General features: G+C 37.1%; 1 protein-coding gene across 1 annotated transcript in view; it reads right to left on the reverse strand.

Annotated features, from left to right (window-relative positions):
* Window positions 1-15,397, reverse strand: part of brinp1 (bone morphogenetic protein/retinoic acid inducible neural-specific 1) — a 175,234-nt gene that overhangs the window by 13,342 nt on the left and 146,495 nt on the right. Inside the window, exon 6 of the mRNA XM_081365496.1 lies at window positions 9,346-9,582. Coding sequence (XP_081221622.1) covers window positions 9,346-9,582 — 237 coding nt within the window. The remainder of the gene's footprint in view (window positions 1-9,345; window positions 9,583-15,397) is intronic.

Genomic DNA, 15,397 nt, shown 5'->3' on the forward strand with positions numbered 1-15,397 from the left:
TCCGAACTCTCAAAGTTCACCAGATTCATGCATTTAGCTTTAAAATGCATTTAACTTTAACAAAATCCTCCACTGAACCATGACCAGCAAAGTGTATTATTGGAGTAAATAGAGTCAAATTGAGTTTATGCTCAAGTGCAGAACAGGTCTGCGAGATCTCCTGTGCTTCAAACAGAGGAGATAGTTCCTCATCGGGAAGATCTAGGCCGCAGAATCTCCTAATCACGTCTCTTTTCTGCACATCAAGCTGAGGACATCGTCACTGAAGGAGGATTTCTCTGTGGACTCTGAGGGTACGAGGCGGCGAGCACTTACTCTCCTGATCCCAGTTTTTCTGGGGAAAAGGAGAGTCAAATGCAAAATGAGGTAACATTTTTATAGGGGCAGTCATGGCCGACTGGTAACCCAAAGGTTGCTGGTTGGATTCCAGTAAACGACTGAGGTGCCCTTGGGGAAGGCCCAGAACCCTTAATCGCTCCCCCGGCGCATCAGCATAATGGCTGGCCACTTGGGATGGTAAGGTTCACCGATTCGCAACGGTGCATCGGCATAAAAGTTAACAATGCGATGCATCGATTTAAAAAAAGTGTGCATCGGATACAAATTGGCATTTGTATCGGGGTGCACCGTTTCTAAACGGTAAAAAACGATTTATTTATACATAATTATTAGTAGATGCGCTCTACTTTTATTATTTAGAAAGTGACCAATATTTTTTTTTCATTGCATCGTATATTGCATTGAATCGCATTGTGTTGAATAGAAATTGGATCGCACTGCATCGTAATGGGATGAATCGTATCGCATCAGTAGCTGCTTCCTATGTATATTTAACGTATCGTATCATTGGCAATGCATCGAGATGCGTATCACATCGGCCTCAGTTATGGAGAAGCACATCCCTACTGCCCACTGCTCTGGGTGTACATCATGGTTTGCAGTGTGTGTGTGTGTGTGTTCACTACTCACTATTCTAATGTGTGTGCACTAACTTGGATGGGTTAAATGCAGAGGACAAATTCTGAGTATGGGTTACCAGATTTCACAAGCTAATTTTAGCTTTAACCCTATATGACTGGACACCCCTGCTTTAAACACAGATGTGTGCTGTGGTACAGGAATCATATGGCGGACGTAAGGCAGTCAGACACGCAGTCCGCATGAACATGCCTGTATCTGGAGGCACACACAGGGGAAGAGTGTGTGTTCGACTGCAGTCAAGGTTGGGTGATGTCCATTAAAATACAGTATATGCAGCATGGTCATATTGGGGATGTCAATATTATGGTCTAAACATGCACTCATGGTGTTTAACAACTCCACCTGCTTGTTTCCTTTCATGTGTTTGATACGCTATTAAAACGACAGTGTGACATCTGAATCCAGAAACCGCCTCAGGCCCAGCGCAGCGACTGTCTACAGAGCGGATGTGTTTACTGATGTGTTACTGGATGGAAATTATTAGTCCAGAATAAGAGGGAACAGACATTAAAAGAATATACTTTTTAATAGGTATTATATATATATATGTGAAACCTGAAAATTTCAAATATCGTTTGAAAGTTTGTGTATTTCAGTAATTCAAATTCAAGGTTGAAACTAATATATTCAGTATATATAACCATGCATGATTATACTTTTCAGAGGGCCGACATTTCTGTATTTAAAATCCTTTTTTAATTTTTTATTTCATGTAATATTCTAATTTTCTGAGATTTTGAATTTGGGGTTTTCATAAGATGTATGCAGTGCTAGTGTTGGGCTTAAACCCTGAATCATTTTAGTAAACCGCTTAATGTTTTAACTGAAGTTTTAATTAAATTTTAGCCACTAATAAAATCATGCAGTTCTGCTCTATACTCAGACATTAACCTGGAAGCAAGACTCTTGACTTTTTAAGCCTGGTACATATTTTAGCTTATTCTCCAACAAAGAAGTTCATGAGTATATATATATGACCAACTTTCTCTGGAACAGTCAGAATTCTGCTATGTATATATATATAGCAGAATTCTGACTATTCTAGAGAAAGTTGGTCAGTTTTCCTCCATTCAGAAGAAATAAGCACACAATATTCAGAGAAACAACTCTGAAAACAAAGCAGAATAATACAGTGCTCCAGGGATTTGTTGGCAAACTTTATGAATTAAGACATTCAATGTTTTTTTTTTTTTTTCAAAAAAACTCAGTAATTAACAGAGCTTGCAAACATTAGTACATCAAAGCAATTATTTTTTATTTGTATTTATTTTTGGAAAATGCTTATTGCAAGAGTCTCTCTCTTCTAAAACTGTGTCCAATGTGCACCTTTTGAAACATTGTTTCTGTGCAGCATTTGTACGATCACTCAAATCATTTTACTGTATGTACAGTGTTGTACTTTGGAAAATAGTGTCTGAATAGTTTTTACTTTTAAAATGTCATACAGTGATACATATGCACCTTGTTAGTTATAGTAACAATAACTTTGAAATATTGAATGCATAACACTGACAACGTTCTGATATAAAACATTTCCATGTGTAAATTGCCTTAAAGTCATATTGTTCTCGTTCTCCGTGCGCTCTGTCTCTTGTGAGCGTGTGGATTCGAGTTCGCTCTTCTGTCCGCGTGTGTGTGTCTTGTGTAGCATGTTTCCATGTTATGTCTTGTGTGAACACGTGGCTTATGAGTGTTCTCATTAGCTGTGTGTGCGTGTATGTATGTGTGTGTGTGTGTGTGTCTTGTTTTGTCTTTGTGTTTGAGCACATGGCTTGTGATCATGTTCGTCAGCCATGTGCTCTTGTTTTAGTTTTTAGTGTGAGAAGAACATGGCTCTCATGTTTGTCTCTATGTGCCATGTGCTCTCCTGTCTATTGTCTTAAAGGGACAGTTCACTTAAAAATGTAATTTCTTTTATCATTTACTGACATTCTTCAAACTATCTTCGTTTGTGCTCTGCAGAAGAAAGAAATTCATACAGGTTTAAAACAACTTTAGGGGGAGTAAATGATGACAGAATTTGAATTTTTAGGTGAACATCCTTTAACCTTCTGGTTATCTGATTATTGGTTGATTTGTCCCACCTGTCCTCCATCTTTATCTTGTTTGCTGCACTATTTATTCTCCTTGTGTTTTCAGACCTGTGCCAGTTCGTTGTATAACATACTTCGTGTTAACTTGCTCCCTGTCTAGTCCTGTCGAGTCCAGCTGCCGGCCCGTTCTTCCCCACAGGGAAGTTTTTGTTTATTTTTGGGCTTTAATAAAGACCATTTTCAGTCCTCGCCTCAACCCTCCAAGCCAACCCTGACACATATTCTATTATTTCATCACAGGATGGTCCCACATCCACACATGTCTGTGCTAAGCCCTAAATATCCACATTGTTCCCAGGCAGAACATTATTTCTAGTGATGCAATTACAGCTCCGTCTACTTGAATAGGAGGAGACAGAAATAACGGTATAATCAGTTGTGCTCCTTAAAGGAATAGTTCACTTCAGAATGAAAATTCTGCCATCATTTATTCACCTTCAAGTTGTTTCAAACCTGTATGAATTCTTCTGCTGAACACAAAGGAAGATAATTTGAAGAATGTCTGTAAACAAACAGTCGATGGACCCCATTGACTTCCATTGTAGGAAAATAAAAATACTATGAAAGTCAATGGGGTCCATCAACTGTCTGGTCTAATGTGAGTATCTATAGTAAACAGGTGATTGGCTCGACATGTTTAAAGTTTCGATTTCTCACATTGTGGATCGTGTCTCAACACTTACTGACCGATAACCTCTCCGCTGTGAGAGTGTGCAAAAAGGAAAAGTGTTGTTTTTGTGTTCCTAACTATTCTTTTATACTGTGCTGTATATATACAGCAGTAATGATTGTCTTACTGTAAAATGTCTACACACCCCTGTTAGAACAGCTTATTTGTGTGACGTAAAAAAAGAAACAAAGATAAATCACATCAGAACTTTTGTGCCCTAAATGTAAAATTTACAACTTATTTCAAAAATAACATTTCAAAATAACCTAACGGCAAAAGTGTGCACCCTTTCATAATTGCGTAAGTGGCTGTGATTAATTCAATTCAGAATTCAAAATGATTAAAATTAGTAGCACATAAATTAGTCTTCACCTGAAGTGACTTGTAAGACCTTTATAAACTGTACTAGCGTTTAAACATAAGTTTCAAGAGTTTCCAGGTGCCTCTGGGTCTTTTGGAGTGTATTTCTCAACTAATGTGCAGCATTTTCACACCAAAAAAAAAAAATTCCAGAGGCTTCCTAATTTTCGACCCTATTATGACTGGGATTGTGAATGTAACTTGTGAATGACGTCTCACGCCCAAGCCAGCTGAAAAATGGAGACGATTATAGTCAGTCACACCTCAAAATAATGGGTTGGGTGATGATGACGATTTAAGAACTTATTGGCATTAAAGTAGGACATTATTAACACGTTCAAACAATTATCACTTCCCTAATTCATAAGCTTGACATTTCAGGAGATTCATCTGTTCACGCCGCATTTGGCGCTCGAGCGCTTTCTCCTCGGGCCGGTCCAGAGGAATATTGCGGCGACCTTGAGGTTCACAGACTCAACTTGAGCGTTCTCTGCTCTATATAAATATATCGCAGTGTCTGGTTTTATTTGGACCTTTTATTAACGGTTAATAATATATAAGCTAGTGTGCTCGTAAGGTGGATATTGAGCAATCACCTTGGGGAGTAACCCATTTCTGCTTTATGTTTTTTTTGTTCAGAAATATTTGATCAGCGAGGTGAAAGATGTCTGTCGGCGTGTGAGTGGCATTAAATGCGATTTACCCAGAACAACGCTCACTTTCACCTTTCACAACCATTCTGCAATGCTATATTAATAGTCGTCATCAGATGAATGACTTTTCACAGCTAAAAATGTTGAAACGGGGTTAAGCTAGTATTAAAAACACATAAACATCCCGAAGGTCACTATCTAGCTCCTGTTCTCCATCATTTTTTTGCTTTTAACTGTATGCGGTTATAATGTTATTGATGCTTTTGAGTTCCTCATATCTCGCATACTGTTCATTACTCCATTTAGTGGACTAATGAAGCCTGAGATTGTGTTTCTAGAGGATTTACAGATCTAACAGATACTGTAGTGCCAGATATGTCGCAATCTGCCTTTAATGTTATACTGTAGCCAGAGCCATAGAGAGAAAGAGTTGCGACACTCTCTGATGTCGCCGCTATGGCTGTCACGTGGTTCATGTAAGCCCCAATAGTTCTAAAACATACGCTGGCTGTCATGCTCTTCTATGGGACAGACAGCAGCGATTGCATTATTGAACGGTAAATATAAAATAAAACACACACCCAAGTACTTTTTTCAGCTGTGCATTATTGCATTTTGTTAATGTCAGTTTTGCATTTGGAGATAAGTTTTAGGCTATATTTTTGGAGGGAAAAGCTCAGTGTTCATGTTCGCATGGGTAGTAGCACTGGCTTTAGCGGCTCTAACTTAACTATTCCATATCATTCATCTGATGATGGACGTCTCATGATATTTATTTTAGCACAACTGGGCTGTATTAGGCTATTGATTCCCGTGATTTTGCTTATAAATTTTGATTCAGCCATTAGTATACCTTCGTGATTACGCAAAGAGGTCTGCCGTGGCGGTCCGTTCAGAGTTCGCTTAAATATTTTTTATTAAACAATGACAGACAACAAAAATGTGTGCTTGTGTGAGTGTGTGTGAACAAGAAAAACAAAAGCCAGGGGCAGGTGATCCATGAAACAGACAGGACTGGTGATCCCATAACAATCCTAGAGGTCCAGCATTGTTCTCACAAGCCGCTTCACTCAAGACAATAAAACATAATGAAAAGTTAGTATATCCCAAAAAATTTAATTAAATAAAAGTTGCTATAAAGGTGGTAGTGATTCATTACCGAACTCTTACTGTCACAGCTGACGAAGTCGCACTAGCTAGCAGGCAGTGCTTGAGAATTGGTTGAAACAACCAACATAAAATATAAATAATTACGCTGTGCATGTACAAATGAAGACCAGTATAAGCATCGCAAAGGGCCTCTGATACAAAATAGACAGTTGACAAATCAAAAGAGGTCGATATTTCAACAACTTAACTCTGGAACATCTCGACGCACAGCAATGTAAGTGAATGGGGTCCAACGCCAAAATTACAGTGTTTAGAACTATTCCGCTCTTCAAATCCCGGAAGTGGGCGGTTAAAAGCGCCGCCATTATTTACAACGGAGGTCTATGGGAGTGTCGCAGCTCTTTCTCTCTATGGCTCTGACTGTAGCCAGAAGTTATTATAAATAGTTAAGGCCTAGAAATTCATAGCAATCAAAGCACATACTTAACATAAAGAGGCTGTTTCAGTGTCAGTGCACACATGTAAAACACTTTACAGGTTTGTTTGTTGTTGTTATACATTAACTATGAGTTATGGCAGCAATGGGAGAAACAAAGCTTTTAGAAACTTTGAATCGACGTAGTGATAACTCAGCTCAAACATGCATAAAAACACCTTTCACGAACCAATTACAAATGTTTGAATGAAAGTCTAATTTATAACATGCAATTAACACAATCATCTAATACCATTAAATATGAAGTGTCTGTAAAACGTGTTAACTTATTAAATTTTAGAGCTTGTTTTGTTTGTTTTATGGAGACTTTTAACTACAACTCTTCCTTTTTATTATACAAATGTGTCATTAAAACGTCTACAAATAATAAAAGTGATCCAAAGTATAGATACAGACACATATCATCATGCAAGTAAATGCACATATTTGCAGCAGTGCAGATCTTATATCTGAGAAACAGTTGGTTGGAAAATAACATTCATTCATAAACCTGCACAGCCTTTCTATGAATCCATCTTTTGGGAGTGGGAATGGAGCGCTCTCGCCCGTGGCGTGTGATTCGAGTCCAGGCGGTGGGGTGAAATTGACTGTTACAATAAAGCGTGAGAAGTGCCTCTTCTCCCAGAGAAAGCATTGTGGGTCTCTGAATTATTCATGCTTGCTTTATTGCAGATTGGCTCAAAGAGAGAAGTTAGCATGCAAGTCTTATGCAGAGTTTTCGGCACAAGGTGGCTCGCATATAACAAGCTGATTAATTAGATTTAAAGCGTAGACTTTCTCACCTAAAGTGAAGGTAAGAAGAGACCTTGAAGAGACTAGACCATTTGAATATGCAGCCGTTTGTTACGCTCTTGCATTGACTTGATTTAAACAGGTTTTTTTAATGTTCGTTTGATGAACATTTGAAAGTTTGAGGTCATAAGAAATTGATTGTTTTTTTTCTGCAAGGCCGGATTTAATTCATTAAAAGTGAAGTATTTTATAATGTTGCAAAACATGTTTCTTGAGCATCAACTCATCATATTAGAGTGATTTCTGAAGGATCATGTGACACTGAAGACTGGAGTAATGATGCTGAAAATTCAGCTTTGATCACAGGAATAAATTACACTTTACTATATATTCACATAGAAAACAGCTATTTTAAATCATACAATTGTTACTGTATTCTTTATCAAATAAATACAGTAGTGAGCAGAAGAGACTTCTTTCAAAAACATTAAAAAGTCTGCCAAAGCCCAAACTTTTGAATAAAAGTGTATTAGATAAATTATATTCTATATATATATATTAGTGTTTCCACAGCTTGCATGGACCCCGTTACACATTGTATAAAGTTTTGCATTAAAAGCCTGAGCTGTAATAGCATGCACGTAATAATATATTAATCTCATTGTATACTTTATGTTGCATGCATTGCAAAGCCATTCAAATAATCAGCATTAATGTACAGAATTATTTACTTGTATAAAAATAGATTTTAGTATGGGATGAACAATGAAACATTGCGTGAACCAACCCTTCTGAACCTTTTAATGCATATTTTTGCATAAGTGCATACCTACTTTACTGGATAATGTTTTGTACATGTAGTTAACTTGTTTACATTGGTTTGTTGACAGGATGAAAATAACTAAATGATGTTCTCTCAGTAATTTGCATTAGGAAATGAGTGAAAAGGCAAGTATAATGCCTATAAAGATAGCTGGCGTATAATGAGCGCTGGTGAAGAGTCGAGAGCTGCTCCTCTGTTGAATGAGCAAACAGACGTCTTGTGTTAAATTCCAGCTAAATCAATGCAGACGACTTCAAACGTCACTTAGCCCAATTAGTGAAGCCGAGGAAGTGTGGGAATCGATCCGCCAATGATTACAACACCTGACTCGATGCTCGCTGTCGCCACGTCTACTTATTAGTCATGATGTGTAGCGCGGTGAAACTGTCATATTTGACAATGCATGGTAAAACTGGCACCAGGCCAGACTTGCTGACAGTCCTGACGAGCTAACTCGCCCGCTAATGCTGTCAGATCAGTGTGGCGCCGTTCTGCAAGCTCACTCAATTTGAGGTTTTGAAGGGACATTTCCGACGAAAAGTGAGAGATAAAATCTCCGGCTTTTGGCAGAACTATCCTCAGGCTACGTCTACATTAATCCGGATACATTTTCTATTAAAAACGCTCTCCGTCTGTCGAATTCAGGCGTTTTCCAAAAGTTGCTCATCAACATTGAAACGTCGGAAAACGCTAAATTCACATTTACTGCACGTGTGTAAAACCTCACAAAAGCTCACTGAGATGATACAGATGGAAAAATAAAGGTAACACTTTATTTTACAGTGTCCTTGTTACATATGTTACATGTACATAGTAATAACAGTAACTTATGCATAATTACATGCAATTAACCCTCAACCAAACCCTAATCCTACCCTAACCTTAGAGAAAGTGCATGTAGTTAATTAATATTACTCAGTACTTAAATGTATAATTACACTGTAACAATGATCATTTAATTTAGCAAAATATCTCAGCATTCACTGATCGTCCAGGTCGCTCTCCCTCACCATTATATATGTGGTCTAAAACGCTAAAACTCTTCTCATGTTTTCAAACTAGTGCACTGCAAATTAACGCTTTTCTTACTTATTTCTGCCTTGTTTCCAGTTCAAATATAAAAAAATAAAAATAAATCAAGATGCATTTACTAAAGTAGTAAATTGCCATAAGATATTATGTCTTGTTTTCTGGGGGGAAAATCAACGGGGTAAGAAAAAATCATAATTCAAATGGAAACAAGATTATTTGTTTCAGATCATTTTACTTGTTTTAGGCAAAAACTCATTTGAAAACAAGAGTTAATATCTTATGGTATCTTACTCGTTAGTAAATACATCTTGATTTAAGAATTTTTAGATATTTGGACAAAAATATTAAGTCAGAATATCACTTTCTGCAGTGTGTGGACATGGCCTCAGTGTTACCTGAGTTCTCGAAGTCACTGTAAGACGCTTCCCAGGTCTCCGTCATGCCGATGAGCGTGTTCTCCATGATCTGGAGGTCAGTCGTGGGACAGTTGCATTGTGGGAACTCGTCGGCACACTCACAGATGCACTGGCTGTTCTGGCAGATGTATTCGCCCTCCCCGTTACACATGATGTAGCTGAGAGCCGACTGGACGAACTTCTCCTGCAGGTATTCGGGGAAAATGACCTGCAAACCTGAAAACGGGAAAGAGAATCAATGTTAAAGTCATTACAGAGATCCAAAGGTGTTATTGATTTCGCATCAGCGAGCAACAGGTAGAAAGCGCCGCAGAGAGTCGATGACAGAACTTTCTTTATTTCACATTAAGGACCGCATGTAGAGCATCCACAGTCCAGATGCGGTGAATTATCTCCATATCCACCGCTGACGCTCCTGACGGTGACAGTGAATCATGTTTGCCGTGAAAAGTTTTGCCAGAGGTCCTCTTGACTTTGAACTGTCCCCTCGGAGTGGGAGGACTTTACATAATGGAATAAAACGGAGGAGTGATTGATGTATTCTGTCGTGATCGGCTTCGGCTTATTTACCAGGGCTGTCATAATATCCTCTGCTCTGTGTGTGTGTGTGTGTGTGTGTGTGTGTGTGTGTGTGTGAGGGTCCGCATCAGACCATACAATAAACTTATCTCACGCTTGTGCTCAAGATGTGAATGATTACTTGAATCATGTCTGTAAGAGACCAACCAGAACACACTCGCAACCACATAAAACCAGGCTATAAACCACTCAGAAAACCAACAGTAACTGGGGTGTGCAATAATCTCAATATTTTGTGTTACTTTTACGATTTTCTGTATTTTTGTGCTGGTACCTTTTCATATTCTTCATATCCTGTATGGTTGTGAGTGACAGAAACTAACTTATCCACTACGAGGCAATATTTGCTCCCTTTAATTGATTTCCAGGGATTTGTAACCCATATAATGGTATTATTTCCAACTTTGTTGGGTGTTTGTGTCTAGTGCTAAATTCTTGCATTTAATCAATGCATTCAATTAGAACAATAAAACACTATAGAGCTTTTACCAGTCAAATGAAATCAGTACCTCAGTCACTGTGAAGCTCCATGGGCCAGTCGCACAAACACAGCCATTATCAGTGTGAACTAGCCGTTAGTCAAGGGGAAATCAATTAGGTATCAAATCAGACTAATCTACATGTAATGACTAACTTTTCAGACTAGTCCTGGCAGTTTATGCAACCAGCCGTGAAGTGGCATTTAGTGTTTTCTCTGCCATCAGTAAATCACTGGTCACTCTTAAAAGGCCAGTTTATTTACTATGGTATTCCCTGAAGCCTGACTGAAAGTTCTCACAAATATTGTTTGCATTTATAACCTTGAACAGTTGCTTAGCTTCTGCTTTTTCTACTTTATCTTCCGCCAGATGATTAATTAAAGGTAACGTCCTACCTCATAATGCCATTTTGCACTGATGTGATATACACACACATCTCATTCTCAATAATGCACTTTCTGTGTTTATACTTTACATTTGCACCTTGTACTGCATTATGTAATATATTGCACTTGGTGTCGTTTTATTTTTATTTTTAGAAAACTACATCGAACTCGTCTCTGCACCTGTATCCTATTTTTTGCTCCTCTATAATATGTTATATATGTTTAGATTTATTAACCTATGTATATTTACTGTTTGCACTTCTGGTCAGATGCTAACTGTGTTTCATTGGCTCTTGCACAATGACAATAAAGTTGAATCTGAATAGTCGAGCCGTCAGTTGATGTCCGTCTATTTATTTCACCAAAAAACCACACAACGCAGACAACACCAGTTACACACAGAAACTAAAACCTCACAGCAACGCCCTGTTTTTACTGTAAACTGCAAACCGTTCACTGAAGGACAAAACTTTGTCCATGTTTATCATGCAGCATAAACACATCAGGAGACGCAATTTATCCCTCGTGATGTAAAAATAAAGCCGAAAAGCCCTATAGAAAGATATATTGTGTTACATTGCCAGAGACCGTATCATTCTCTTAAATAAATAATAAATCATACCTCAGCATCGACATAAAACACGGTAATTGGAAGCTAACCCCGATATAATACAGCGTATCCATTTCTAATGGAGGGAAATGTGCATCGTGCATGCGGATAATTGCTCATAGTAATTACACATTCGCCATGTGAAGCATTATAGGATTTGTGTTAGAGGCCATGTTGCATTTATTTAGCTTTACACACTAGAAAAAAACACTGAAATCTTTATTTTTTTGACAGATAGATAGATAGATAGATAGATAGATAGATAGATAGATAGATAGATAGATAGATAGATAGATAGATAGATAGATAGATAGATAGATAGATAGACAGATAAACATATAGATAGACAGACAGACAGACAGACAGACAGACAGACAGACAGACAGACAGACAGACAGACAGATAGATAGATAGATAGATATACAGACAGACAGACAGACAGACAGACAGACAGACAGACAGACAGACAGATAGATAGATAGAGTTTAGTCTTGACTTCTGGTCGTGACTCGTCGTGAGTGACAGTTGTTATGGGGGGGATCAGGGGAAATCTGTTGACTGTCGATGTCGAGTGCCAAATAAGAGACAAAAAGAAAGGTCAAAGCCATCAGGTGCCCAATTTAGAAACGAGCGAAAGATAAAGGCATGCAACTATTTTTTCTCGAAGGGGGTCTCGCCCAGGGTGTAATTCAATGTAGAACCGCCACTGATCGTACTTTAACGAAGTGTTGTTCTTTTAAAGTGTCGACTAGCATACTAAAGCACATGCAAATACTTGATTATAATGTTAACTGTAGTGTGTTATTCATTGAGGTTAATGTATTTTAAAAATGTGTATCATTACAAATGTGCGATTAAATATATATATAAATACATAATATACAAGTTTCAATAGAAATTACATTAACATATATTTTAAGTTAACCACAAATGCTTGTCATTACATTCAGTGCTTTAACCATGTTTCAAAGACAATATAAGTAATCATGCAATTAAAGATGTACTTTAGTCATGCTATAATACATTTTCATTTAATTGCAATTAACATGCCGCCGGTAAGTGTCTGAAAACATTCATCAGTTTGCACTTAAAGCTGTAGTCTACGATGTTGAAAATCGGTCGAGAAAGCCTGAGACGTTTTAAAAAACTCATCCCGCCCCTCCACACACACCCCCCTCCCCTCTGTGCTACCTGATCCCTCCCACCGGGAAACGACCTGAACAACGTCACTCGGTCAAGCTGTGATCACCGGTAGTAAACATCGGCGCATCTTGTTCAAATTCCGATCGGCTCCAACAGAATGTAATATATTCACAGTTGTAATATATTCAAGCACTTCAAGAAATATAATTACTTTGACCCGTGATAGGCGATGCTAAACGGCTAACATTCCAATGCCGACCGGCAGCATAAGCATGTTGTCAGACTGATAAAAAGCTATTTATGTAACACCTCACACCATAAAAGTATAAATAAATGCTTACCTGCTCAACAAAAAGTCAGCCGTGTCAGCGTCGTTTTTTTCGGTTTGTTTTTTCTGCATTGCTGAGCTGATGCTACTTTGCTAGCTACCAGACTGTCAGCTGCTTGCCCGCGAAATTTCATGTCGCAGGAGGGGGGCGGGGTGGGGTGCGTTGGGGTGGAGACGCGAGCGTCAAGTGGAGCGGGGGATTGGATGAGAGCAGTTGACCAATGTAAGCTGTCCGGCCGGACAGCTTACATTGGTCAACTTCTCTGCAGCTGTACACCCAATAGAGTGAATGGATTTTTTTCATTCTTTTTTTTCTTCATATTGTTAGGATTGTACTGTAGAACCATAACCAGCATCTAAACGAGGTTATTAATAATGAACAATCTTTGAAATCGTAGACCATAGCTTTAAGTGTATTCGGTAACACTTTTTTTTTATATCTTTTTTACACGTTTCATTTAGTAATGTGAGAAAATTATGTACAATTACATGCAACTGAACCAAACCCTAACCCTATAGTATGTTCATGTTATTAATTAATATTACTAACTGTAGAATTACACTATAACAAGGAAACCTTAAAATAGTGTGAAATAACCATAATCTTTTAAAGTATATCATTATCATTTTTTTTTTCACAAAGGCAGCACTAATATGTATATATATATATAAGTAAAGATTCAACAGGTGAAATAAAATAACTTTTGAGTGTTAGTAAGCGTCCATCCACCAAGAACATGTTGCGAAACACTACAGCCTTATTACAATATACTCTATATTCGCCACTCACAATTCCTTCGTAAAATCTTGTTTATGTATCTGTCTGTCATTATGCATAAGTGATGTGGTTTGGACTGGGTGTTGCAGATTCCCAGCATTTCCAGTGTCAGGCTGTCTCTCTCTCCATCAGACTGTCTGTGGACCCCGGAGCCAGTATTCATTTAGCTTGATGTATTCCTGCTCCTGCAACTTTAATGTGATTTGTGGGAGAATCCAGATGGTGGTTCATGGATGGGTGCAGCTCGACGACAGTGGCGGTGCCAAAAGCCCTGGGTTCACAATAACACACCCAACACACACACACACACACACACACAATCCCCTTCTCTATTACTGAAACACCCCAGCAGAGTGACTTCATCGCTCTTCTGCCTCAGTCTCTCAGTCTAACTCAAAGTGTGTTTCTTTCACTGCCCCTGTTTAAATATTGATGTGAATCAATAAAATAAAATAAAATAAAATAAAATAAAAAAAAATAAAAAAAATAAAACAAAATAAAATAAAATAAAATAAAATAAAATAAAATAAAATAAAATAAAATAAAATAAAATAAAATAAAATAAACTTTGACTCTAAAATCAATAGTAAAAAACATTAAATTATATTTTGTTTAAAAAAAAAATGATTTTTTATTTATTTATTTTTGGTTCATTTAAAATGTTTTAAATTGTGACATCATTTCCAAGCCAATCTTCCTCTAAAACTTCCCCCATGCATAATAAATTGCCATTACTATTACCAGATGTATTTGTTTATTTATGAATTAATTATCTTTCTTAGTTGAGATTCTCATTATATTACAATTTGTCTGATCATTTCAATTGTATATAATAGTATTAATTAATAACGTATTAATTAACCAAAAGATGCTTCATTTCCTTTGAGTAAAATGTTAGTAATATAATATTTAAATTATTTGAATATTAAAACTTCACATTTTTCACAACTTCACGAGTTCAATATGCTTTTTTTTTCTTTTTTTTTTTGCAAAGTTTCATGAGATTTTCTTTTCTTTAATTTTCACATGCACTACATACAATGAAACAAGTTTTAACTGCATTAAGATTTTTTTGCATTAAGATTTTTTTGTTTTCAAGACAATTTCCCCCATTTTACCTCCATTCACTATAAGTTCCCATTACTATTACCAGATTTGTTTGTTTGTCTATTTATTAATAAATAATTTTATTCTTAATTTAAAATATATATATATATAATTTTAATTTGGGAGATATTAGCTTACTTGTTACAATAATGTCACAAAGCAGGCACCTACAAATGCTTCATTTTCTTTAAGCAAAATATTTATAATGTTAATATCATTGGAATATTTAAAATTCATATTTCTCACTTTGATTTAGGGGTTAAATATGTTCTGAACATTTTTTTTTTGTTTTGTTTTTGTTTATGTAGATTTACTGTCACTTTACTGAATAGCATTTCTTTTTTTGTGTCACATATTCACATATTCTCAGACAGCGTCCACAACCACAGGCATCAAGCATGAACGCTGGCAGACAGCGCAGGAGTTTAATGGGCTAAAACTGAAGATAAAACAGAGCAGAATTTATCTTTTCATTCTTGCATTTCAACCCGTCAAAGTGCAGCGTTTCCCAGCCGTTCTCCCTGTGGCTCCGCACGTAAATTACAGCTCTGGTTTATTCAATCGCCAACCATACATCATTCAGCGGCTTGAAGACGTTATTAAAGTGTGGGACTCTACGTG

This window comes from Scardinius erythrophthalmus (assembly GCF_964197995.2).
Source record: "Scardinius erythrophthalmus genome assembly, chromosome: 5".
Classification (NCBI taxonomy): Eukaryota; Metazoa; Chordata; class Actinopteri; order Cypriniformes; family Leuciscidae; genus Scardinius; species Scardinius erythrophthalmus.